Here is a 26551-nt window from a genome sequence, read left to right on the forward strand (position 1 = left end):
CCCTTTCCCAGTCACTACCCAGAGTGACTGCTCCTGGTGTTCCATGCTACCCCTCTCCACTTGGGGACTCCAGAACTTTGCCCACTTTGCAGATGGGAAGACAAAGACCCCAGGAAGAAAAGGGATGGACCCAAGTAAAGAGGTAGCACTCAGTGGTGCACCCGCAGTCCAGTCTCCATCCTGCCCTGGATAGACCCCACTTCCAAACTTGCCACCAGGCCCACATCCAATGGTATACCTGCAGCTTCTGGGGTCTCCTAGGCACTGGCTCAGTACCAGAGGGCCCAATGTGGAGGGTTTGAACAAAGTGGACATCAAGCTCCAGAAAGCCAAAAGGGCCTTAGTCTGGGGGTGAAGGGCAGCCTGGGCTGAAGGAAGATATTCTGGAAACTTCCAGGCAGATGCAAAAGTCCCTGGATTGCTCCAGGGCCTGCAGCCACCCCCTATCTTGGTCTGAGAAAGTAAAAGTTCATTTGTCCCCAAGGCCTGATTTAGGGAGGAGAGAAGTAAGCAAACATTTATTAAGCACCCACTGTATACAGTGGTAACAATCAACAATTATTATGTGCCAGGCTTTGTGCCCAGAACATGTTCATGCACTGAAACTCATTCTGTTTTAAAAATGAGGAAACAGGTTCAGAGGAATTAGTAGTGATGTATTGTAGTACAACTTATGCTAATACTAGTAGTAAAAGCAGTGACCATTTATTGCCCTCTTGCTTATCTCTATTTCATCTGAAAAATCCTACAGATGCCCATACCCTCCACTCCCTGACCCCATGGGGTCCTTGCCTCCTTCAAGCACATCAGCATACCCTACCTCAGGGCTGTGGCACCATCTGTTCCTCCAGCAGATGCTTTCCCCCCAGATACCACGTGGTGGACTCCCTCACCTCCTTTCAGGCTTTTTTTTTTCTTTTTTAAAGATTTTATTTATTTGAGAAAAAGCGTGAGCAGGGGGAGAGGGAGAAGCAAACTCCCTACTGAGCAGGGAGCCCGATGTGAGGCTCAATCCCAGGACCCTGAGATCATGACCTGAGTCGAAGGCAGACGCTCAACCAACTGAGTCACCCAGACGCCCCATTTCTTTTCAATCTTGTTCAAGTGTTATCTTTACAGTGAGGTCTCCCTGGACCCCCAATTTATAATTGCTCTTACCTACCTATCACCTCCCATCCCCTGCACCCCATTCCTCCCCTAGCCCTTATCTCTTAACATACCGTTTCATTTACTTATTATGTCTCTCTGTCTCTGACACGGGTGTATCATCTCCACAAAATCAGGGATCTTTAGTTTTATTCATTGTTAAGTCCCAAAACAAAGAATAAAGTCTGGCCCATCCAATAAACATTGGTACTCCGTAAACATTCCTTAAATGAATGGGATCTTCACAACAGTCCTGTGACTTCAGTACCCTTGTCATTGCCATCCTACAGATGAGACCGAGGCACGGAGGTTCAAGTGACTTGCTCACAGTCACACAGCTAACAAGTCACAAACTTGAACTCCTTGCCCTGTTGCCCCTATAGGTCTGGCCTCATCCCATGGACAATGGCCTTGCCCCCATGAGCTAGAGCCCACTCCTCAGCACCTGCCCACCGCCAGCCAGCAGGATGCAGCTGTGGAAGGCAGTGGTGGTGACCCTGGCCTTCATGAGCATGGATGTCGGCATGACCACAGCCATCTACATCCTTAGCCACCTGGACCGCAGCCTACTGGAGGACATCCGTCATTTCAACATCTTTGACTCAGTACTGGACCTCTGGGCAGCCTGCCTGTACCGCAGCTGCCTGCTGCTGGGAGCCACCATTGGTGTGGCCAAGAACAGCGCCCTGGGGCCTCGGCGGCTTCGGGCCTCCTGGACAGTCATTGCCCTCGTATGCCTCTTCGTGGGCATCTATACCATGGTGAAGCTGCTGCTCTTCTCCGAGGTACGCAAGCCGGTCCGGGACCCGTGGTTCTGGGCCCTCTTCGTGTGGACGTACGTCTCGCTCGCTGCGTCCTTCCTGCTCTGGTGGCTGCTGTCCACAGTGCGGCCGGACGCCAAGGCCCTGGAGCCGGGGACAGAGGCTGAGGCGGAGGGCTTCCCTGGGGAGGACCGGCCCCCACGGGAGCAGGCATCTGGGGCTACGCTCCAAAAGCTGCTGTCCTACACCAAGCCTGATGTGGCCTTCCTCGTGGCGGCCTCCTTCTTCCTCATCGTGGCGGCTCTGGGTAAGTGGGGAGCGAGGGGGCCTGGCACGTACCCAGGAAAGTGATTTAGGAGGCCCTAACCACCGCTTACTTCCTCTCAGATCTTTAACGTTTTAGTCACATGGTTGAAACATCAGATTGGTGTGAAAAGGTAAATATTGAGAGTTTCATCCCTAATTCTGCCTCTGACCACCCTGATCTCCCTGCCTATGGCTAACTACAGGAAAGTGTTCGGGAAGCTTCCGCGTGGGTGGAAGACGACTTTTATTCATTCCTTGTATATTCTTCCAGTGTTTCCAATGGAAGCTACAGGTGAAAACAAACCTGTTAATCTCACTACCTCTCACATGGTATTTTGTGTCTGTTTTTTTCCACTTAACAATATATTTTAGAAATTTCCAATCACTGCCTCATTCTTTTATTTGGCTGTATAATAGTCCACTATAAGGCCATATCAAAGATTATTTAGTTGGTCTCCTTTTATTGGCCCCTTGAGTCATTTTGAGTCCTTTCTCTTGCAGTAAAATAATGTTGTCCATACACGTATAAATGTGGGTATAATTGTAGGATAAATTCCTGGAAGTGGCATCACTGGGTCAAAGCATTTTTTGTAACAAAGCAGAATATACAAGAGATTGTCAGACTATGTAGTCTGTAGTAAGAGTAAGTACTGTTTGGTGAAACTTTTATCTTAGCTACATGTGCCTCTCTATGTACGTGTGTCCTGGTTTGTCATGTAAAATGTATTTGTTTCTATGGCTCTGGCCCAAACAGTGTGAGAGCACTTGCTTGGACAAGGCGGGTGGGAAGGTGACATCTCAAGGTCAAAATGCCATGGGTTTGAGGGGCAACAAGTTCTGGACATGCATTGTAGTCCTCTTCCTTACCTGGCTGTGTGCCTGTGGGCAAGTAATTGGACCTCTCAGAGTCTTGCTTCTGTGAAATAGGGATTGTTAGCATCATCCATGTTTCATGACATTGGAAAGCTTGAATAAAACATATAGAAGGACAGGTACAGAGCTTGGTACGATACAGCAATTGCTCAGGAATGTCAGCCTTTTTGAGTTGTTATATATTTAACAGACAGCATCTGGGAGCAGTCCCAAAGCCAGAATGTTCTCAGAGATGACAGGCAAGCCCCAGAGCTGCCCCTCTGCCCTCTCAGCCCCAACCCCTCAACAGCTGTGTGGTTTTATGCAAGTTACTTAATCTTGCTAGGTCTCAGTCTCCTCATCTATAAAATGGGCATCATAAAAGTACCCAACACAATAGGGGCTTATGAGGTTCAATAAGTTAATATGAATAAGACACTGCAGACAGGTCCTGCACATAGAAAGTTCCCAATAAATTGTAGTGACTGTGGGTATTGGGATGACCCCTTTTCATTTAACAAGATAGTTTCTCCCACTCATGTCTCAAGGTCCAAATTGTCTCCTCCTCCGAGAAGCCTTCTTGGAGTCTACTGATTGTGACCTTTTATCTGCACCTTGTTTGTAGCACTGGTGATGTGCCTACTGTCCTCCCTCCACTACCAGGCTTTGAGGCCCTTGGAGTCCCCCCACCAAAACCTGGCACAGAGGCATGCTGACTGAATGAAGGAACACATGACCATCCTGCCTATGTGGGCAGATGTCACCCATGACCTCATTTCCCCCCTTCTGCTGGGGCCCTGTTGTCAGCTGCTGTGAGCTCGGGGAATAAAGATGTCCTAAAATACAGCCTGGCAGAGTTTGCCAGCCTGTAGGATTGCAGCGAGGTTAAGGGTTTGGACTTGAGATCAGGCCCCCAACTATACTGATAACTTGAAGCAAGGTTAGTGAACCTGGCCACACCTCCGTTTCTCATCCCAAAAGTGGGGTTTTGTTGGGCTCTTGTGAGAGTTGGGTAAGCTGTAGCATGCTGCTCCACACAGGTTAGGGACTGTGACTATGGATAATTATTCTCCAACAACAAGCACCCAGGTGGGGCCAGCTTTTTCTGAAACCTCCTAATCTAAAAGGAAAACTGCCCATTGTGACAAAAGGTTAGTTTTAGTGCAGAGCATCTCCTATTATTTTTTTAATTATAATTTATTTTTATTTATTTTATTTTTTAGAATTTATTTATTTATTCATGAGAGACACAGGCAGAGAGAGAGAGAGGCAGAGACCCAGGCAGAGGGAGAAGCAGGCTCTCCCTACAGGGAGCCCGATGTGGGACTTGATCCCGGGTCTCCAGGATTACACCCTGGGCTGAAGGCGGCGCTAAACTGCTGAGCCACCCAGGCTGCCCATGAGCATCTCCTATTAAATTGAAATTCTTTTTTTTTTAATTTTTATTTATTTATGATAGTCACACACAGAGAGAGAGAGAGAGAGAGAGAGAGAGAGGCAGAGACATAGGCAGAGGGAGAAGCAGGCTCCATGCACCGGGAACCCGACGTGGAATTGGATCCCAGATCCCCAGGATCGTGCCCTGGGCCAAAGGCAGGCGCTAAACCGCTGCGCCACCCAGGGATCCCAAAATTCTTTTTTTAAAAAAAAAAATTTTTTTAAATTTATTTATGATAGTCACACACAGAGAGAGAGGCAGAGACACAGGTAGAGGGAGAAGCAGGCTCCATGCACAGGGAGCCCGATGTGGGATTCGATCCCGGGTCTCCAGGATCGCGCCCTGGGCCAAAGGCAGGCGCCAAACCACTGCGCCACCCAGGGATCCCAATTCTTTTTTTTTTTAATTGAAATTCTTTTATATGGATTTCACAGCAACCCCAGTAGAAAACCTTGAGCAAGTGACTTAACCTGAGCCTTGGTTTCCTCATCTTTAAAATGGGAAGAATGATAATACCACACCTATGGGATTGTTGGAGGGCATTTGAGTCTTGGAAGAGATGAGGGAGCAGATACCCAGGTTAACAATGCTCTAGGCAGAGGGAACAGTCTGTGCAAAGGTCCTGAGGCAGAAAGGTGCCTACTTGCGAAAGGAATAACAAAGAGGGGATGCTTGGGTGGCTCATCAGTTGAACATCTGCCTTCAGCTCAGGGTGTGATCCTGATCCGGGGATCTAGTCCCACATCGGGCTCCCTGTGAAGAGCCTGCTTCTCCCTCTGCCTGTGTCTCTGCCTCTCTGTGTGTGTGTCTCTCATGAATAAATAAATAAAATCTTAGAAAGGGGGTAGGGGGATAGCAAAGACGCCAGTGTAGCTGGAGGGATGTGTGTGGAGGGAGTGGAAGAAGCAGAAAGAGAGTAGAAGATGAAGTCGAGGCAGTAGCAGGTGCCTGATCATGTAGTGCACCATTGGCCACTCTGAGGGCTTTGGCTTTTACCCTGAATGAGATGGATGCCTAAGGAGTGACAAGGTCTGACCTGGATTTCATGGGGCCCTGCTGTGTGTCGAGTGGAAAATAGACTGGTTTCTGTTGGATTCTGGAGATACTGTTGACTCTTGAACAATGCGGGGAGTGGTTGAAACCCTCACATCTAACTTGACTCCCCCAGGGCTTAACTACTAGCAGCCTACCGTTGATCAGAAGCCTTACTGATCACATAAACCAGGAGATTAGCATGTATTTTATATGTTCTATGTATTATATGCCCTATTCTTACAATAAAGGAAGCTACAGGAAAGACGTTACTAAGAAAAATCATAGGGAAAATACATTGACAGTCCTGTACCATATTTATGGAAAAAAAAAACCCGCGTGTAAGCAGACCTGCACAATTCAAACCCAAGTCGTTCAAAGGTCAACTGTATTTTGAAGGTGAAGCCACAGAATATGCCAGTGGATTGGAGTTTCCTGTTATTCTTGTGCAGATTCAGCAAGGGTTTGCGCACGTGCTCAGTGCAGTTCCCATTACCCAGGAAGGGCTCCGTTAAGTGTCTGTTGTGCATAATATTATCATGGGTGTTGGAGCTCGCCTTTTCTTCCTCGGGTAAACTGAGGCTGAACTTTAGCCCTGGTGGACTCCACAGTGGAGGTGAAAGACGCCACCTAGCGGAGGACTGAGGGGACCGAGTTTTCTACATTCCCACCCTGTGGTCCCTGCACCAAGACCAGCAGAGGGCAGCAGAAGCCCACAGAAGGCAGAGCCGGTCGCGCACACCTGGCCAGGAAGGGGCAGGCAAGACCTGCCCAGGATTCATCCACTGACCCTTACTGAGTGCCTACTGTATGCCAGGCTGTGCCCACGGAAAGAACTGTAGTGACCGTGAGGACACGGCCTGGTCTGACCACCTTCAGATCCATGTCCCTCATTCCCACAAGATGAGAGCAAGCCTTCTGGATTATTGGGAGGGAAGGGATAGGAAAGAGCCCCCAAATGGGAGGCCAGTTTGGGTTTGAGTCCTGGCCCTTCCTTTTACCACCCTGTGCTGTGTGACCTCAGGCAAATTATTCAGCCTCGGAGTCTCCGTTCACTTCTGAAATGGGGATGATGTCCTACTCGCCCCCTCTTCCTACCCCACCCAGCCTGCATTGTCCTGAAGATAAGGTAGGAAAAATGGGTACGAAATAATATGGCAAACTGTAAGGCACTCCACCAAGAGGGGCTGGGTGGCAACTTCCAGCATTGCTTGGAACCAGAATATCCACATATTCTGAGGTTCTAGAATTTGGATTCTGAGCCCTTCACCAGTCAGAAGGAAGTGAACTTTGGCCATGTGGTCCAGTGAGCATCGCCTCATCTTTCAGCTTCGCTGTCTTCATCTGTAAAATGGAGTGATAATGGGACCAGCTGCAGAGTCCTGCAGAGGGAATGAAACAGCGCACAGGAGTCTCACGGCTGTGTGCTCAGGCCTGGTAGCGTTGTTAACAGGACTGAGCCAGTCTGTATAGATTGAATAACCCTGTTTCCTGTGTTCCTGTTCTCTCAAAAGAGGGGGGCATTAAGCAGTATGGGCCCCCACCCTGCCTCCTGCCATGGTGAGAAGCAAGAGTTTGCCAAGAGAGAAAACCCCTTCGGTGGAGTGAGCAGAGCCGGTGGTGTGCAGGCTTCCAGAGGCTTGTGAGGAAGGGTATGGGCCCCCCTGCTGCAGATGCCCCCTGAGCCCACCGTGTCCCCTGGCAGGAGAGACCTTCCTTCCCTACTACACCGGCCGGGCCATTGATGGCATCGTCATCCAGAAGAGCATGGAGCAGTTCAGCACGGCGGTCATTGTCATGTGTCTGCTGGCTATCGGCAGGTAGCCTGCTCACACCCCACGCCCTGCCCCTCCAGGCCCGCAGCAGGGGAGGGAGGTCAGGGGCCAGCTCCTAAGGGAAAATAGGTCAGGGTGGCCCAAGAAATGCCCCAGGTGAGCCTGTCACTCAGCTGGTCATCGTGGTAACCAGCAACCAAACTGGCTTAGAACCCATATCCACTTGATTAGAACAATCCCCTCAAGCCATACCCTCTTGCCCCTAAAATTGGCTTTGGTCCTCGAGGGTACCCCGTTCACCCTGCCTGGCTACTCTCCAAGTAGAAAACAGTCTGTGCTGTTCTGGAAGGAAGAGGGGTCCGGCTGGCAAAATCAGACCCCTAGTCCCCAGTAAACGCAGTCCTCTTTGCCCTCATCTTGGGGACTCATTAGGGAACAAGGGAGACTGTGTGGTGGTGCCAGCCCTAGAAAGGGGCTCAAGGTCAGGTCCCTCCCTGTCTCTGCCCTGCAAGTAGCCCACGCCTGCCAGCAGCGGGAGGGGGCAGCCGGGTTATGACTGTTGGTTGTCGCAAGGACGTCGTGCTATATATAACATCTCTTATCTGCAATTAGCTCATTTGCCGCAGGTATTCGGGGTGGCATTTTTACCCTCATATTTGCCAGACTGAACATTCGCCTTCGAAACCGTCTCTTCCGCTCACTGGTGTCCCAGGAGATGAGCTTCTTTGATGAGAATCGCACAGGTTGGTCCTCCTGCGGTCTGGGGTAACTTCCAGGGGGGCCAAGCCAGGGTGGGCTTGTCTCACATTGAGGGACTAGATGGCTGGCTTTTCCTGCTCTCCTGTTCAGGATAGAAGCAGCCCGGGAGGCCCTGCCTGAGGCCGGGAAGCTGGCCTGCTGGCTGAGGTTTGGGTATGGGCTGTGGCCACTGCAGGAGGACCATGGCCAGGCCACCCGAGATCTATGCAGGAGCCAAAGCCTTGCTTTCTGCTGTTCTCTGGAAACCACAGGGCCAGGACTAGCCAAGCCTGTGGCCTGAGAGGCTCAGCTCTGGCGAGGGGTGAGGGGCAGGGTACAGGGCAGAACAGGGAGAGCAGTACAGTGTCCGGCCAAGATCCCAGATTTTAAGACCAGCTGGCCCACGTCTCAGCCCTAATTCCACCATTCCCTGACCTAACCTCTCTGAGCCTCTATTTTCTCATCTCTAAAATGGGAACAGCTGTAGGAGCTAGTAGGGGGAGTTGGGAAGCTCTTAGCCCAGCGAGAGCTAAAAGTTTCTCCACCCCCAACCTAGATGATTGTTTCTCTCCATGGGTAAGAGAGGATTTATTCCCTATGCCAGTGACAGGGAGGAGATATGGGTTTGGTTCTGGCTCCATCAGGGACAGACCGTGGGGTGCTACCTGAAGCTTCCCTATCTGAACCTCTGCTGCCTCTCCTGGACTGTGGGATGTGGTGTCACGAGATGCTAGTAAGGAGGGCTGGACTCAGAGCAGCCCTGGAGGGATGTCTTCTTCCCTCCCCTCCACTCCCCACCTGGAAGGCCAGGAAGACCCACGCCCCCTGGTGCCTATCTTGGAAGCACCTTAGTGCCCCCCCCATCCCCTGCCACCAAGCATGGCCCCGTTGTCACACTGGGAACTGAGCTGCCTGTGTTCCAGGGGACCTCATCTCCCGCCTCACCTCGGACACCACCATGGTCAGCGACTTGGTTTCCCAGAACATCAACATCTTCCTACGGAACACAGTCAAGGTCACAGGCGTGGTGGTCTTCATGTTCAGCCTCTCGTGGCAGCTCTCCTTGGTCACGTTCATGGGCTTCCCCATCATCATGATGGTGTCTGACATCTACGGCAAGTACTACAAGGTAGGCCCCACCTTGTCCCTGCTGGGGTCTGCGTCCAAGGCTTCTGAGGGAGGGAAGAGCCTCAGGAGGGTCTGGGGGCGCCACCCAGAGGTAGGGGAGCAGTAAAGGACTCATCCTGTGGCTGTGTCCATGTTCATTCACCCATGGCTTCAGTCATTCTGGGGATCGTCATTAAGCTCCTCCTATTCCCAAGTACCAGGATCCATCAGGGACACAGAGAAGCTTCTGCCCTCAAGGGGCTTATCCTCTAGTGGAAAAGGCAGACAATAAATAACAGTAATAATAACATCAGTATGTAATATGATGAGATGGTGAGTGCTAACGAGAAAAAAGGAGTGAGAGAGAGAGAGAGATGGGGAGCATGGCAGGTGGCTGCCACTTTAAATCGGTCTTTCTGAGAAGGTGACGTGTGAGGAAAGAGAGACATCTCCGGGAAGCGCCTTCCCAGTGGAGGGCAGAGCCAGTGCCAAGGCCTTGAGGTGGAAAGGTGCCAGGTATATCTGAAGAGCTGCAGGGAGGCCAGTGGTGCTAGAGTGTGAGTGAGGGGACAGGGCAGGAAATGAGGGCAGGAAGGAAAGGAGAGTCCGGTTGAGGCCTTTGCAAGAACTCTGGTGTACACTGAGTGCCAAGTGTGCTCTCTTTCTCTGGAGTGTATGTTTATGTGGGGGCGGCTCAGGCCCCATGAACCAGGCCCTCACCCACGATGCAGCTCTGGGAAGGCTGCAGGCCTCACTGGCTGTTTCCTGGCACTGCCTCTGTCAGGAGGGTTGGCCGGATGAGCTAGACCCCTGCTCACCCTCCTCCTGCTCCCCACCTTGGTGGGTGTTCCTGAGCTGTCAGGGCCCGAGGCTGTGTTTAGACAGGTGTGGGCGGCTTCTTCCCCAGGGACCAGACCTGAGGGGACAGGGGTCCTCCTGAGCAGAGTGACCAGCTCAGTTAGAACCTTTGGTGCCCGTGGCCTGAGGCCAGCCCCAAAATGCATCCACTCCCCACAACCACTGTGGCTCCTTCTGGCAGAGCCTAGCGCCCAGGAGGGTCCTCTCCCCCATGATTCTGGGTCATGGGCCTCTGTTTCCTCCCTGAGTAGAAAGAGCAAATATATGGGTTAGAGCCATTTCCTTCAATCTACTCCCCACTCTGCCCTTCCTGCTTTCTGGCCAGGCTCTGGGACAGGGCAGGAAACCCTGGAGCTTCCCCCATCAGCCCCTTACCCCTCAAGTCCCGCCTTCAAGGTCAATTGGGCGAGGCCGCTAGGAAGCTCTCTTTAGCTCTCTTGCTGGTACCTGACTGTGTTGAATACAGCCACCAAGTCATCACCACAAGCCACACACACATTGCCCATGGCCAGACGTGACTCAGGACATGGCATGGCTCCACCCAAGATGCCAGAACACACCACATGCTTCCGATGGCCTCAGCAAGACTCAAAGGTTATGGGACAGGCCCAGGCATGATCCTGACCTGGCCTCTCTGGTAGCTTTCCTCAATGGTTTGAGAATCTGAGCATGTTAACTCTCACAAGGCCTGAACAGCTCTGACCAGGGGCTGCTTCTAGAACTCTGGTGGACAGCAGCCTGGTGCTCCAACACTTGGGACTATTTCTTGGCCATCTATACCTGGTCATACACACATAGTGTGCAGCCAGATTTCACAGCCCCCCACCACCATCTGGAATTTGGCTAGGAGTTCTGGAATTTATGTGCCAATCCTCAGACCCTACCATAATTTATAGTATATTGATAATCTAAATGGCACACCCTAAATAGTTGGTGTTTCTTGTATAGTGTACAACCTAAACAACCATCCAGGGCATTCCTGTCTTATTCCAGCATAGAATCAAGTGTTAAGGTTCCTTTTCTGAGAGGATTACCAAAAACTGTCTGGTTATGAATAACCACCTTTAAGTACTAGAAAAGACTTAGTGATCAGCACCCCCATCCCTCAGGAGCTGGAACCTTAGGAGCTCACCCCAAGAACCCAGCTAGAGTCTATTTTCTGAATCTGTCAGGTAGAACTAGAAAGCAATGGGGAAGAATGGGGAGCTTGGTCTCATCCTTTTGTCCTTGGAACTCTGTGCAGAGAGCTGTACTAATTGAAGGTAGAGGGGATCCCTGGGTGGCTCAGTGGTTTGGCGCCTGCCTTCGGGCCGGGGTGATCATTGAGACCCGGGATCGAGTCCCACGTCAGGCTCCCTGCATGGAGCCTGCTTCTCCCTTTGCCTGTGTCTCTGCCTCTGTGTGTGTGTGTGTGTGTGTGTGTGTCTCTCTCATGAATAAATAAATAAAATCTAAAATCTTTAAAGGGATCCCTGGGTGGCGCAGCGGTTTGGCGCCTGCCTTTGGCCCAGGGCGCGATCCTGAGACCGGGGATTGAATCCCACGTCGGGCTCCCGGTACATGGAGCCTGCTTCTCCTTCTGCCTGTGTCTCTGCCTCTCTATCTCTGTGTGTGTGTGTGTGACTATCATAAATAAATAAAAATTAAAAAAAAATTATTTAAAAAAAATAAAATAAAATCTTTAAAAAAAAAAAAAAAGAAGGTAGAAAAACCTGGAGAGGCCGAAGGGCTGTTAGATGGTGAGACTGGGGGGATCCCAGGGTGGCTCAGTGGTTTAATGCCTCCCTTTGGCCCAGGGTGTGATCCTGGAGTCTCAGGATCGAGTCCCACATCAGATTCCCTGCATGGAGCCTGCTTCTCCCTCTGCCTGTGTCTCTGCCTCTCTCTCCCTCTCTCTCTCTCTCCCTCCCTCCCTCTCTCTCTCTCTCTCTGTGTGTCTCTCACGAATAAATAAATAAAATTTAAAAAAGATGGTGAGACTGCCTGTTTTGGGGTCTCCTTCTTGTCCCCACTCCTGTCCACAGAGGCTCTCCAAAGAGGTCCAAAATGCCCTGGCAAGGGCCAGCAGCACAGCCGAGGAGACCATCAGTGCCATGAAGACAGTACGGAGCTTTGCCAACGAGGAGGAGGAGGCAGAGGTGTACTCTCGGAAGCTGCAGCAGGTGTACAAGCTGAACAGGAAGGAGGCTGCAGCCTACACGTACTACGTCTGGGGCAGCGGGGTATGTGCCCCTGGCCCTGGCAAGTCTGACTGTTGGGGGGCGGGACACATAGATGGGGGATCCCTTGAGCAGGGCGTGAGCCTGAGTCCCCGTATGTTGGTGTCAGGCTGGCTGCACTTGACTTCACTCTGCCTGTCCACAGGTAAATCTTTCTGGAAAAGAATGCACCCTCTCAGTGAATGTCCTCATGGGGCACCTCCTCTTTCCCTCTCACCTGGGTGTAGGGTGGCAGGGGAAACATCTCAAATGGGGAAACATCCTTGGCCCAGAAGGGAGTCACCTCGAAGCCAGCAGGACCCAACCTAGGCTGCACTGTCTGGCAGGTCCGACGTCACAACCACACATACCCCATTAGAGTGTCTGGGTCACTCACTCCCTGGGGATGAGTCATAGCACCTCCCTGGAGAACGGGGAGCACTTGGAGCCTGTTGCAGTCTGTTGGCCACATCTGGGAAGTAGGCATTTTGGGGGGTAGCTGGGGTAGGTATGAAAAGGGTTTGGAGTTCTGGGGGAAAAAGAAGTGATCATCAACCAGGGGACAGGGCAGGCCACCCCTCAAAAGTACTCAGCCAGGAGAAGGGTCCTGAAATCCAACTCAGCTAGCCAAGCCTCTCAGCAATCTGACCCCTGCATGGGTGCCTTTTGTCCCTTGCACAAAGGTACTGTGGTCTAACTATCCATCAATCTCGGTCTCACCCAACCAGGGGCTCAGAGTGGGGAGAGGCAAATATGGAGCCCGAATGGGTTGTCATGGGTACTCAGATTCCACTCCTCTCCCACCTCTCAGGTGCTAGAGGCAGTGGGAGGCAGGGCTCCCCTGGACACAGCCCCTCCTTCACAGGACCTAGTGGGGATAGGAAACAGACCCCATCATCCTGCTTTGCCTGGCTTGCAGTGTGACCTCAGCCAGTGGACCAAACTCCCTGAGCCATGCTCTTTCCAGTGAGGAGGAAAACTAATAGCTCCTGCCTGGCCTGGCTGAGGCCCTTGGGTGTGTGTGTGTGTGTGTGCCAGGGCCTTACAAAGAAAGCCTTGTTCTCTGCCAGGTCCCTGGCTGCCTCCAGCTGGGGGCCTCTGTGGGGACCAAGTCCAGGGCCGGGAAGTGGGCAGGCATGAATGACAGCATCTGGGAGGACATCCCTGCCTGGCTGGAGTCTGTCTGTGGCTGGGAGAGCACAGTCCACCCACTCTCACCTGCCCCTGCAGCCTAGGGGGCAGGGCATGGGGGCAGGGCCAGGTCTGAGCCAAGGCCTCCCCCGTGACCCAGGTCCCCCCTTCCCTCTGCCCCCAGCTCACGCTGCTGGTAGTCCAGGTCAGTATCCTCTACTACGGGGGCCACCTCGTCATCTCGGGGCAGATGACCAGCGGCAACCTCATCTCCTTCATTATCTACGAATTTGTCCTGGGAGACTGTATGGAGGTGAGGGGCTGGCTGGGGGAGGGGGTCCTGGGGAACTGGAGGGTTGGGAAAGCGGGTCTAAGAGGTAGGAGATGCACCAGGGTCTGATGGATGGGGTATTTCTAGGTAGGTGAGGAGAGAACATCTACCAACAATAACAGTAATATTATTGAGTAGCTGCTATAGCTCTGTTTACTGAGCAAACTGGCAGGGACAAGGACGTTTTCAGGAAATGCTTCTAAGAAGACCGTGAGGGGTCTCAGTACTGTCCTGCCTCCCATTTCTCAGAAAAAGCAACTGAGGCTCAGAGAGTTTAAGGGACTGGCCCATCACGTTTGGGGGGGAACCGGGGTCAAAGCCAGATGGGTCTGACTTTAACACATTTTAAAGAAGAAACAGGGCTTGTTTTAGATTGCCTCAATTTGGGTTCCCCCAGGAGCAGACCCTGAGACAGGGAGCTGGGGTGTCCATGCCCAAGCCTCCCCCAGTTGCTGTTTGAGGATGCTTGGAGTGGGGGCGTTAAGTCCCTGGCACCGAATTTGGGCCTCTGTCCTCCAGTGATAAAGCTGAGGAAGTGCATGAGAAGAGGGTGTTAGCATTGGCTGTGGATGGCACTTCCCATTGGCTAGAGTCACACCTGCCTGTCATCTGATGCAGCAGTTCTGCCTCTAGGAACCCTGGGCTGCAGACATGCCCACACTGGTGGGCAGAGGTGTGTGGACACCCAGCGAAGCATCGTTTCTGCTATTGAAAAGTCAAAGCATCCTCCGCTGCCCACCGGTCAGGGATTGGGCCGATATGGCACATCCATGTTCCAGAAGCAGTACGTTTGTGCTATAGAAACGAGGCAACAGCTATAGATAGGAGGTGGATCTGTACATACTGGTGTGCAGGGGACCCTGAGATGTGCCGTGAAGCAGTAGAAAGAGTCTGAGGCCAGGGTCATGGTTTTTATTTTTATTTAAAAAAATTTTTTTTTAAGATTCTATTTATTCACGAAAGACACAGAGAGAGGCAGAGACCATAGGCAGAGGGAGAAGCAGGCTCCATGCAGGGAGCCCGATGTGGGACTAATCGCAGACCCCAGGATCACGCCCTGAGCCAAAGGCAGACACTCAACTGCTGAACCACCCAGGAGTCCCAACCTCACAATTATTTATCAAATATGTGCATGTGTTTGTAAACGCACAGAGGAAGGACTGGAAAACTATAGTATGTGGATACCTGGGGCCTCCTCGTGGAGGAGGCAGGAGGGGCACCATCTCCGTGGCGCTCATACCTTAACACCAGTGATAATATCTTGATATTAGTGATGCAGGTCCTGGCTGTGCTGGATTCCCCAATCAGGCCCCTTGATCACAGTACTGATCAAGGGCCTGAACTCAGGACCCGGCCATACCTGGGTTCAAGTCTTGGCTTTGCCACTTCCCAGCTGTGTGACCTGGGGGGAGTGACTTGAATTCTCTATGCCTCAGTTTCCTCATCAGCAAAAGACAAGATAATGCTAGGACCTACACATACACAAAGGGCTCATTAAATGAGCTGCTGGTATCACTCATGTTTTATGTCGTGTACGTTCTTACCCAAGGAGTATGGATTGCATGAATTAAGAGCAGTTTTTAAAACCAAAATTTAGGGGATCCCTGGGTGGCTCAGCGGTTTCGCGCCTGCCTTTGGCCCAGGGCGCAATCCTGGAGTCCCGGGATCGAGTCCCGCGTTGGGCTCCCGGCATGGAGCCTGCTTCTCCCTCTCCTCTGCCTGTGTCTCTGCCTCTCTCTCTCTCTCTACGTCTATCATAAATAAATAAAAATAAATTTAAAAATAAATAAATAAAACCGAAATTTAAAAATTGCTGTGGCAGCCAAGAGAGTAATTCTGTTTGGAAGCCCTGTTCTGCCACATTCTGGCTGGTTCATGTAACTTCCCTACCCTTCCGTTTCCTCTTCTGGGAGGTGATAACATCCACCCTGCAGGATGGGGTGAGGTTTAGCTGTAATGGCCACAAGGCACTGGCTCCTAATGTGTTCTAACAGCTCAATATTATTTATTGCTGCTCTCATTTTTTTTAATTTAAAGATTTTACTTATTTATTTGAGAAGGAGAGAAAGCACCAGCAGGGGGTGGGGGGCAGAGGCAGAGGCAGAAGCAGATTCCCTACTGAACAGAGATTCCTGATGTGGGGCTCGATCCCAGGACCCTGAGACCATGACCTGTGCCAAAGGCAGACGCTTAACCAACTGAGCCACCCAGGCACCTCTTGCTGCTTTTGTTTTGTCAGTGTTGTCATTATCTGCTGCACTGGTGGGGTACCCTGGCAGCGTCCTCTGGCCACCCCCCAGAGCGGCTGTTGTGTCCCTGCTCTCTCTGGCCTGCCTTCATCTTTCTGGCACCATGGGGGGGTGTCCCAACATTGGGGTATCAGTGAGACAGGAACGCGTTTCCTCCCCCCGCAGTCCGTGGGCTCCGTCTATAGCGGCCTGATGCAGGGAGTGGGGGCCGCCGAAAAGGTGTTCGAGTTCATTGACCGGCAGCCAACCATGGTGCATGACGGGAACTTGGCCCCTGAGCGCCTGGAGGGCCGGGTGGACTTTGAGAACGTGACCTTCACCTACCGCACTCGGCCCCACACCCAAGTCCTGCAGGTGAGAGAGGGGTGCCTGAGGCCCGCCCTATCGTCCCTTCCCTCATCCCATCTTGGGTGCAGCTCCTACACACCAGGCCTTGCAGTGTAGCCAGGATTACGTAAGGTGGAGTCCTTGTCCTCGTGGAGTTTGGGCTGTAGTCAGGGAAGGCAGACCATTAACAGAGTATTCCAGATAAAGTGCTAGGAAGGCAGTAAATCAGGGTGGTGTGATCGAGGTAGTTTACAGGGATGGTGATAACAGTCAAGCAGGGCTTCTCAGAGGAGCGGACATTTGAGCTGGGTCCTGAGCAAGGGGAAGAGGCACCCAGGCAGTGGAAATGAGCATCAAGCTGCTGCCAAATCCTAGAAAGGAGAGCATTTTGAGGGCTGGCAGTGCCCAACCATGGCAAAGAGCACAGGGGAGCTGGGAATGGTGCCCGCCCGTGTCCGAGGCCAGAGCATCTGAGCCAGTGGCCCCACACGGTGTCCGCGTGTTCCTTGCAGAATGTCTCCTTCAGCCTGTCCCCAGGAAAGGTGACCGCGCTCGTGGGGCCCTCAGGCAGTGGGAAGAGTTCCTGCGTCAACATCCTGGAGAACTTCTACCCCCTGGAGGGGGGCTGCGTGCTGCTGGATGGGAAGCCCATCAGTGCCTATGACCACAAGTACCTGCACCGAGTGGTACGGAAATGGACCTTTGTTATCCCGCGCACTTTCTTTGTCTGACCTTCACCCCTGTGAGCTGTAACACACGTACCGAGAAGTGACATAGGTAGATGTATGGCTCAGAGGGTTTCACCAGTGCACCAGCTCCCAGGTCAAGACACAGAACATTCCAGCACTCCTCCACCCCATGTGTCCCTTCTCTTCCCTCCAGGAGCCACATCTCCCTGACTTTTATGATCTTCTCCTTTTCTTTGGTTTTACCATCGCCTTATGTCTCCCCAAACAGCAGAGCTGTGTTTTGCCTACTTTTGAACTTCACCTGGCTGGAATCGTAGAGCATGCATGCATTCATCTGTGTCTTGCTTCTTCCACTCAGCCTTATTTGTGAGACATCCAGCTTGAGGCTCTGGTTGTAGTTCATTCATTTTCGTTGCTGGATGATAATCTCCTGTGTAAACATGTCACAATCTATGTGTGCATTCTGCTCCTCATGGATGCTTGGATTGTTTCCTGTTTTTACTGACATAGACAATTTTGTCCATGTTTTCTGGTGTACACAGGTATGTATGTTCTCCCAGAGTGGATACATAGTATCCACTTTACACTTAGTAGCTATTGTCACTGGAGTGGTCATACAACTTTACATTCCCACTAGCAGTGGGTGTGAGTTCCAGTTGCTCCACATCTAAGTCATCTCTAATACTTAAAGGAGGCTATTCATGACCATATAGTTTTTGGTAATTATTTTAGAAAGGGATCCTCAACACCTGATCCTGTGCTAGCTCTAAAAACAGGGATGCCCTGGATGGTTGTTCAGGTGGTACACAATACAAGAAAAACCAACTATCAGGAAGGCACCATTTTCATCATCAACATACATTAAATTATAGGAGAGCCTAAGGGTTGGCACAGAGATTCCAGAACTCCTAGCCATTTTCTAGATGGTTGCAGAGGCCACACATTGTGATATCTGCCCACCCATCTGCACATAACCAGGTGTAGATGGCTGAGCAGTGGTCCCAGGTGTATGATGACAAGGCTTCTGCCCACCAGAGTTCTGGAAGTGGCCCTTAGGCAGAGCCATTCAGGCTTTGCAATAGCTAATATGCTCAGACTTGTAATATTCTCAGACAGTTAATATTGACAGTGCTGTTTTTGCCAGCTGGTGAGTATACATGTAGAAGTAGTTCATAGCAGTCTTTTGCATTTTCCTAACAACTAAATATATCAAATACTTTTCCATGTGGTTTACTACTTGGATTTCCTCTTCTGTGAATGCCTTCTTTTTAGTTCAAATTAAAAATTGTAATCTTCATAAGCCCCAAACAGTAAAATGCAACAATCTAACCACATTCCCATATATTCAGAGAATTTTGGAATTAAGATGTGAGAGTCCCCCTCCACTTCACCTTTTAAATTCCACTCCGTGTAGGTAACTGTTGTTAGCAGTTTAGTAAATATCCTTTCCAACCTGTCTTCTATCTTGATATAAATGCATTAATATGTAAAGACACATATATACTTTTTTTTTTTTTTTGCTTTTTTTGTTTTTTGGGAGAAAGAGAAAGAGGCAGAGGGTGAGGGAGGGGAGAGAGATCCTAAGCAGGCTCCACAGCCAGCACAGAGCCCAACATGAGGCTTGATCTCACCACCCTGAGATCATGACCTGAACCAAAATCAACAGTTGGAGGCTTACCCAGCTGAGCCACCCAGGTCCCCCCTACATATATTTGTTTGTTTTTTAGCAAAAACAGAGTCATGCTGTGTGTATGTATTTGATTTTATGGGTACACTGTGATTATTAGCTAATCCCCAATTTATAAAATTGATTTTTTTTTTCTATGTGTAATGTTGCAGTGTTACCCTCTATACTCTCATTTTTGTAGGCTATGTTTCGGATACTGAAATCATGGGACAAGCTTCTTTCAATTATTCTCTCTGAAGGGAGGGGGCATCTGGGAGGACTTCATGGCCTGGGGGCCTGCTGTGGCTTCTTGTCTTCTGGCATGGACAGACTTACATTCTACATTCTCTTTCTCTCTTTCTCTCTTTCTCTCTCTTTTGGTTTTAAAGATTTTATTTATTTGAGAGAGAGAGAGAGTACAAGCAGGGGAGAGAGGGAGAAGCAGGCTCTTCACTGAGCAGGGAGCCCAATGTGGGGCTCAGTCGCAGGACCCTGGGATCATGACCTGAGCTGAGGCACATGCATGGTACACTGACTAAGCCAGCCAGGCGCCCCTCTTCCCTCTCAACTCCCCCAGGACATGGGCAGACAGCGAGCTCTGTTGGAGGTCAAGGAATTTGGCTTAGCCCAGAGCAGCCAACTTATTCTATGACCCCAGATTTTTGGTCAGAGGAAGCTGAAACTTGTACAGAAAGTAGACTCTATTGTTTTGGAAGAAGAGAGGCAGCTGATGCTTAGCAGCTGGGCGCAGGCCCTGATCAGATTTCCAACCCAAGACCCCTGGCATCAAAAAGGCCTGGGGCTGGCGAGGTTCCTGGTGACAGCTGGATGGATGTGTTCCTGGCCTTTCATGCCCCATCCTTTCTCCTGCACAGATCTCCCTGGTGAGCCAGGAGCCAGTGCTATTTGCCCGCTCCATCACAGACAACATCTCCTACGGTCTGCCCACCGTGCCCTTTGAGATGGTGGTGGAAGCTGCACAGAAGGCAAATGCCCATGGCTTCATCATGGAGCTTCAGGATGGCTACAATACAGGTATGCAGCCCAGGAGCATCACCTTCACTGTGCCTAAAGGTCAACCCTCAGGGATGCAACCCTGTGAGTTAAGCATTGCTTTCTGTCAGCTGCTCTTTATTATTTCAGGTGAAATTCACTTAACCATCTTAAAGTGAACATTTCAGTGAGATTTGGTACATTTACAGTACCATGTAACCAACCACCTCTATTTAGTTTTAAAACATTTTTTTTTTTTTGAGAGAGAGAGAGAGAGCATGAGAGCGTGGGCAGGGAAGGGGTAGAGGGTGAGGGAGAAAGAGAATCTTAAGCAGGTTCCACCCAGCAAGCCTAGCACAGAGCCCGACATGGGACTAGGTCTCAAGACCCTGAGATCCTGACTGGAGCCAAAATCAAGAGTCAGTGCTTAATCTACTTAGCCACCCAGGCACCCCAGGATATTATTTTTATTTTTTTAAAAAATTATATATATAGCCTAATTTTACATTTTAATATATTAATTATTAATCATATAATAATTATATATTAATTATATAATATTTAATATATTAAATTTAGCAATATGTTAATTTATATATTTTGTTCTATTTAATATACTTAAAATTTTAATTCTTGTAAAGGAGCTATTCACATGACTCAAAACTAAAAATATATGTGAAATGCTATACAGTGAAAAGTTTTATCCCGTCCCTTTCTCTACCCCTGTTTCCTCCTGGCCCACCAAAAAAAAATTTTTTTTTAAGATTTTATTTGTTTATTCATAGACACACAGAGAGGCAGAGACACAGGGAGAGGGAGAAGCAGGCTCCATGCAGGGAGCCCAATGTGGGACTTGATCCTGGGTCTCCAGGATCACACCCCAGGCTGCAGGCGGCGCCAAACCGCTGCGCCACCAGGGCTGCCCCCCACCAAAATTTCTTATGTTAGCTTCTTACATGCCCTTTGGGAGTTTCTTTATGCAAATAGGAATGTATATTTTTATTTCCTCCTGACCTTTTACAGAAGAAAACCAGCTCCTTATATTCTGCACCCGGCTTTCTTTCTTTCTTTCTTTTTTTTTTTTTTTAACTTAACACAGTGTCTTAATCATTGGTCCATATTGTCACTTAGAGACCTGCTCTGTTTTTAAACAGTTGCATAGTGGGGAACCTGGTACTAAATGATTTGTAGATGACCTGCTTTTGGGTCAGGGTTTTGTATGTAACAGAGCAGCTCCCTTGCTGTGATCTATTGAAAATTAGCCCTTGACATAAGGGTTTGTTAAAAAAAGAAAAAATTGTTTTCATTGAAAAAAAAAAAAAAGAAAGAAAGAAAGAAATAGTTGCATAGTATTTCAGGGCTTATGCTAATTTGCTTAAATAATTCAGTTTCCTGGGCAGCCCAGGTGGCTCTCAGCAGTTTGGCTCAGCCTTGGGCCCAAGGGCCTGATCCTGGAGTCCAAGGATCAAGTCCCACGTTGGGCTCCCTGAATGGAGCCTGCTTTTCCCTCTGCCTGTGTCTCTGCCTCTCTCTCTCTCTCTCTCTGTCTCTTGTGAATAAACAAATAAAATCTTAAAAAAAAAAATTCAGTTTCCTGCTGATGGACATTTGAGTAGATTTTTTTGTTTTTATTTGCAATAGTAGTGCTGTGAGTGGTGGACAACATGTGCCTTTTGGTACTGTGCATGGAAAGTCAGCCTGTAGGAAAGAGTCATAGAGGTGGGTTTGCTGGTGCAAGGGTTGTACACTTGTACTTGTGATCCATACATTTACACAGTTACCCCAAAGGTGCTTGCCCCAGGAAGATGGGGGAGTGCCTGTCTCCCCACAGCCACACCTGAACAGTGCAGTATCAGACATTGAGATTTTTGCCAAACTAATAAGTAAAAAGTGGTAACTTAGTACCAACTGAATGTAGTCATAATTTGCATGAACAGGGAGGGAGAGCATCCTTTGGGGAGTTTTGGGACTGTTGGTGGTCCCAGCTGGTGGCACAGGCCCCTTTTCCTGGAGATCATAGCTCCCGTGGCAGCAGGGAAAGGAAGAGGAAGAGGTCTTCTCTCTCTTCCCTAGAGCTGCCCCAGCCTTACCCCCTGCTCACTCACCTATGTCCCTTTGTCATGCAGAGACTGGGGAGAAGGGTGCCCAGCTATCAGGTGGCCAGAAACAGCGCGTGGCCATGGCTCGGGCTCTGGTGCGGAACCCACCTGTCCTCATCTTGGACGAAGCCACCAGCGCCCTGGATGCAGAGAGCGAGTACCTGGTGAGTTGCGGGGTGGCGGGGTGACACCAGAGAATGGAACAGGAGCCAGGAAAGGCTTAGAGATGCCATAGGAGCTCTCTCAGGGTGTCAGCCTTCCAGACTGGGGTGTTGAGGGCCAAAGGCGAGGAGTCAGGGTAGGGGACCCCAGGGCCAGACCTGCTCACTGGCTCATATAGAGCTGACACTACATGATAGCAGTTTGGATTCGAGGCCCTGCCCTCAGCTCATCATGAAAGACAGTGTCTCCCACTCTCTGAGCCCCCTTTTCATTGCTAAAGAGTGTATTTGTCACTGAGTAGCTACCTTGGCCCCTCCAGAGGTCGAGCCATTGATTACACAGGTGCTCACTGAGCTCCTCCTGGCCACCAGTCGCTGTCCCAGGCACCGAGGTTGCAGTGGTAGGTGACCAGACACACAAGCCACCAGCCCCTATAGCACTTCCATGCCAGGGGGGAGAAACATAATAAACAAGGAGACAAGAATGAGTTCAACCTGTGGCCTATGGTACGTAAACCACGAAACTGTCATCTGAGAGAGAGAATAAGACAGGTCACTCCTCTCATAATCAGATATGGAAGCTGGATTTTATTCAGTACCTACTGACAGTAGGAGAAAGAGCTGAGCTCCATTCTAATTGGTACAGAGGTGACAGTGATGACAGGCATTTTAAAAGAGAAGGAAGACAGAAGGAGCGGGGCTCACTGGAAAGCCCGTGAAAGGTTGATCAGTGTGGTTATGATAAGGCAGTGGTGTCTGCTGGCTGGCAACTGTTGGCCAGAATTCTGTCCTCTGTAGAGATTGGGAGACTGAGGCCTGTCCTTCCTGATGATTATTTTTAAAAGGAATGGCCTTCAGGTGCTTGAGAAAGGGACAGAATAAGGATTTACAATTATAAGCCCTTTTTATTAAATGCTCTAAGAAAGGGAGATCAGGGGCCTACAATCAGGTGTTGGCTAGAACAGTCAATTCTCCTGGCAGCACTGAGCATTTAGGGGAGCTGGGTCATCCCAGAGACCAGGTCCTGGTGGACTGTGGCCATCTCATGGGTAGAAGCAGATGCAGGTGCCATTTAAGCCGAGAGCCAGGAAGAGAGGAGCCAGATGAGCATCCAAGGGCAGCAGGTGCAAAGGCCCAGAACAAGTTCACAGGCAAGCCCAAAGGTCAGCATGTCAGGCTGGTGGGAGTCTGACAAAGTAAGGTGAGGACAGAGTCATAGGGAGACAGGGCCTCCTCAGGCCTTAGTTATAGAGTTTGGATTATTTTTTTAGAGTTTTGTTTTGTTTGTTTTGTTTTGTTTTGTTTTTTTAAATTTTTATTTATTTATGATAGTCACAGAGAGAGAGAGAGAAAGAGAGAGGCAGAGACATAGGCAGAGGGAGAAGCAGGCTCCATGCACCGGGAGCCCGACGTGGGATTCAATCCCGGGTCTCCAGGATCGCGCCCTGGGCCAAAGGCAGGCGCCAAACCACTGCGCCACCCAGGGATCCTGTTTGTTTGTTTTGAAGAAAAGTTTCAGGTTTATTTTTTTTTAATTTTTTATTTATTTACAATAGTCACACAGAGAGAGAGAGAGGCAGAGACATAGGCAGAGGAGAAGCAGGCTCCATGCACCGGGAGCCTGACGTGGGATTCGATCCCGGGTCTCCAGGATCGCGCCCTGGGCCAAAGGCAGGCGCCAAACTGCTGCGCCACTCAGGGATCCCAAAGTTTCAGGTTTAAAGAAAATTGAGCAAAAACTGCAGATAGTTCACATGTATCTCCTTTCTACCCTGCAGGCAGTTTCTCCTATTATTAACATCTTGCTGTGGTGCATTTGTTACAACTGATGAGCCAGTTTTAATGCATTGTTACTAACTAAAGCCCGTAGTTTATTTATTTTTAAGCCCATAGTTTACATTAGGGTCACTCTTCATGTTGTGCCCTCTTGTCTATGACAAGTGCAGAATGTCATGTGGCATCTGGATTTTATTCTTTTTTTTTTTTTTAAGATTTTGTTTATTCATTTGAGAGAAAGCGAGTGAGAGAGAGAGAGAGAGAGAGAGAGAGCATGAGCAGGGGTTGGAACAGAGGGAGAAGCAGACTCCCTGCTGAGCAGGAAGCCCAACATGGGGCTCCATCCCAGGACCCTGAGATCATGACCTGAGCTGAAGGCAGACACTGAAGGCAGTGTTGAAGTGCTCAACCCACTGAGCCACTAAGCGCTCCTGATTGAAATGTTAAATACATGCGGGCAATGGGCGCAGGGCGGTGGGTGGATGGCAGGTTGCAGCGGTCAGGGAGCAGTAACACTGGTAGCAGTGGAAGGATGTAAAGAATGAGATGGAAAAAAAAAGAACGAGATGAACTGGGGAGATGGCACCTGCAGAATTTGTGCATGAGTTGGGTTTGGACGATGAGCCAAGCATGAGAGGAATTGAGGGCCATGTCTCACTGGTTTGAGCTTTGGGGCTGATGGTGAGACCAATAGCCAAGGCGAAGGTTAGTAGAAGAGCAGGAAGACCAGAGGCGACCAGGTTAGGGCTTGCCTGTCACTGGCCAAGCACCTTCCTTGTGCCCTGCACTGAGCTCTGTCCCCCGTGAACTGAAGCCCCGGAGGCTGGTCATGTGCAAGCCCTGGCCTTTCAAATGAGGAACTGAGTCTCAGAGAGATTAAACTTCACTAGGATGTGGTGGATCTGGGAGCCAGGCCAGGCCCAGGCAGAGTTGTAGGTGGCTGGGGCGGTGCCCGCAAAAGCCGGCCCCCTCCTGTCTCCCCAGATCCAACAGGCCATCCACGGCAACCTGCAGAAGCACACGGTGCTCATCATCGCGCACCGCCTGAGCACGGTGGAGCGCGCACACCTCATCGTGGTGCTGGACAAGGGCCGCGTGGTGCAGCAGGGCACCCACCAGCAGCTGCTGGCACAGGGTGGCCTCTATGCCAAGCTGGTGCAGCGGCAGATGCTGGGGCTCGAGCCCTCCTCGGACTACTCGGCTGGCCTCAAGGAGCCGTTGGGCAGCGGCGGTCACAAGGCCTGACCACGGGCCCTGCCTCTCACAGTGGGACAGATGCCCTGGTGCCTGCCTGGCACATGTACCCATGGGGGCCACCCTGCTGCCCTCTGAGCCCAGGCCCATGACACTGGAGGGCAACCTGCCATGTCCCACGTGTCACTGCTTCCTGCATCTTGCCCCCGTTCCTGCCCTGTCACCCTGTCCGCTGGGCCACCGCCAGCCCACACCCCCCCTTCCCCACTGCCATGAGCCACCTCCTCCATTCGGGGCAGCGGAGACAATGCTGGTCTCCATCTGGTCTCCCAAGACTTCTAAGAGAAGGTAGAGCTACCTTTTTAAACCAAGATCTTACCAGGTTTTTTACTGCTTGGTTTCATGGGTGCCAGTCAACTCTTAGACTTCAAAAACATTTTTTTAATTGGGAGTAATGATGGGCAAGGTCACTGAGATGTTCCAGAAACTTCTGAGCCAGGAGTGAAAGATCCTAATAGCCTGGGGGATGTCAGAGGAGAACGAGGCCTCTGTCCCTCGAGAGAAGGGGCTTCCCTGTCCCTTCTGGGGACTTTCTCTCTCACTCTTCCCACCTCCGTGAGTCAGGCCAAGGGTCGGCAGCGAGAGTGGAAAGCACCAGTCTGCCCATGGTCCCTGCCGCCCTGCCAAATCTAAGCCAGTCTCACTGTGAACCACAACTAACCTTAACTGGGGGGGAGTGAGGGGCTGGCCAGGCCTGACAAAGCCTCAGGGTGTCCCCAGCCCTGCACCCAGCTTGAGCCCCTTGATCCTGCCTCATCCCCTGCTCCCATTATACCCCCTCCAGCGGCAGCCACCTCTCCCACATCCACCCCTGCTGCTCTGCTCTTCGGAGGCTCGGAGGCCCTTCGGATGTTGGATGTTTGAGAGACACGTTCTCTTCCCTGTCTGGTGGACGGGACAGTGGCAAAGCTCAGGCTCTGGCTTTGCAGGGGTGGGGGTGGGGGAGCATTGCAAGATGTTGGAAGAATCCGGTCAATAAAGTGTACTACCTCTGATCCCTGACCTCTAACCTCTTCCTGGGCCCTCTGCCCCATCACCTAGTTAGGTTTTTCCATCAGACCTAGCCTGAAAGATTTGGGTTGTATAGCGCCTTCCCCCTGCTGCCAACCAGGGTCTGGGAGCCCCCTATCTGTGCTCTTCATGTCCCCAGGATCTCCAGCAGAGATGAATTATTCATGTCTGTCCATCTGTCTCCATGGGGCTTGTTCAGGGTAAGACACCCGTTTCCTTAAAATCCACGGGACCTCTGTGCCTCCCAGGAAAGCCAAGATCCGGCAAATGCCACCTGTTCTTTTCCATCAGAGACCGAGTACCCCATGGAGCCAACAAGTCTTACCTAACAGCTCAATCAGAAAAGAGGTTGTAAGACTGGACACAGGAAGAGTCCTGTGGTGGTTATTCTTACTTGCTGGATTGTGAGGAAGTCTGGGGTCCTAGGAGAGGGCCGGGGACAGTGGCTATTTACCAAGTGCTGGAGAAGTATCTCCAGTATTGTAACTACTGGTATAGTCACACTACATATATCAGCTCAATAAACCCATCTTCCTGCCAGATAACTGACCTAAACAGTGACTAAGTCTCCTGCTTCATCTCAGGGGCTTGAGAAAACTGAATCACAGGGAGGTTAACCTACTTACTCAAGACCACTAGCTAGTAAGCGGTAG

The 26551-nt window shown here is 50.6% G+C and overlaps 1 protein-coding gene across 7 annotated transcripts in view; it reads left to right on the forward strand.

Annotated features, from left to right (window-relative positions):
- Positions 1–25882, forward strand: part of ABCB9 (ATP binding cassette subfamily B member 9) — a 45396-nt gene extending 19514 nt beyond the window's left edge. For 4 of the 7 annotated variants that reach the window (XM_026017108.2, XM_026017109.2, XM_026017107.2 and 1 more), the window contains 11 exons: positions 1530–2214; positions 7241–7355; positions 7923–8053; positions 8972–9177; positions 12038–12235; positions 13527–13655; positions 16088–16276; positions 16762–16935; positions 19480–19639; positions 21724–21860; positions 24618–25882. In XM_026017108.2, coding sequence (XP_025872893.1) covers positions 1614–2214; positions 7241–7355; positions 7923–8053; positions 8972–9177; positions 12038–12235; positions 13527–13655; positions 16088–16276; positions 16762–16935; positions 19480–19639; positions 21724–21860; positions 24618–24878 — 2301 coding nt within the window. In that variant the 5' untranslated portion in view covers positions 1530–1613 and the 3' untranslated portion in view covers positions 24879–25882. The remainder of the gene's footprint in view (positions 1–1529; positions 2215–7240; positions 7356–7922; positions 8054–8971; positions 9178–12037; positions 12236–13526; positions 13656–16087; positions 16277–16761; positions 16936–19479; positions 19640–21723; positions 21861–24617) is intronic. The other 3 variants (XM_072725082.1, XM_026017112.2, XM_072725083.1) reach the window with 1 other exon arrangement.
- The last annotated feature ends 669 nt before the right edge of the window (positions 25883–26551 follow it).

Source organism: Vulpes vulpes, chromosome 10, assembly GCF_048418805.1.
Source record: "Vulpes vulpes isolate BD-2025 chromosome 10, VulVul3, whole genome shotgun sequence".
NCBI lineage: Eukaryota > Metazoa > Chordata > Mammalia > Carnivora > Canidae > Vulpes > Vulpes vulpes.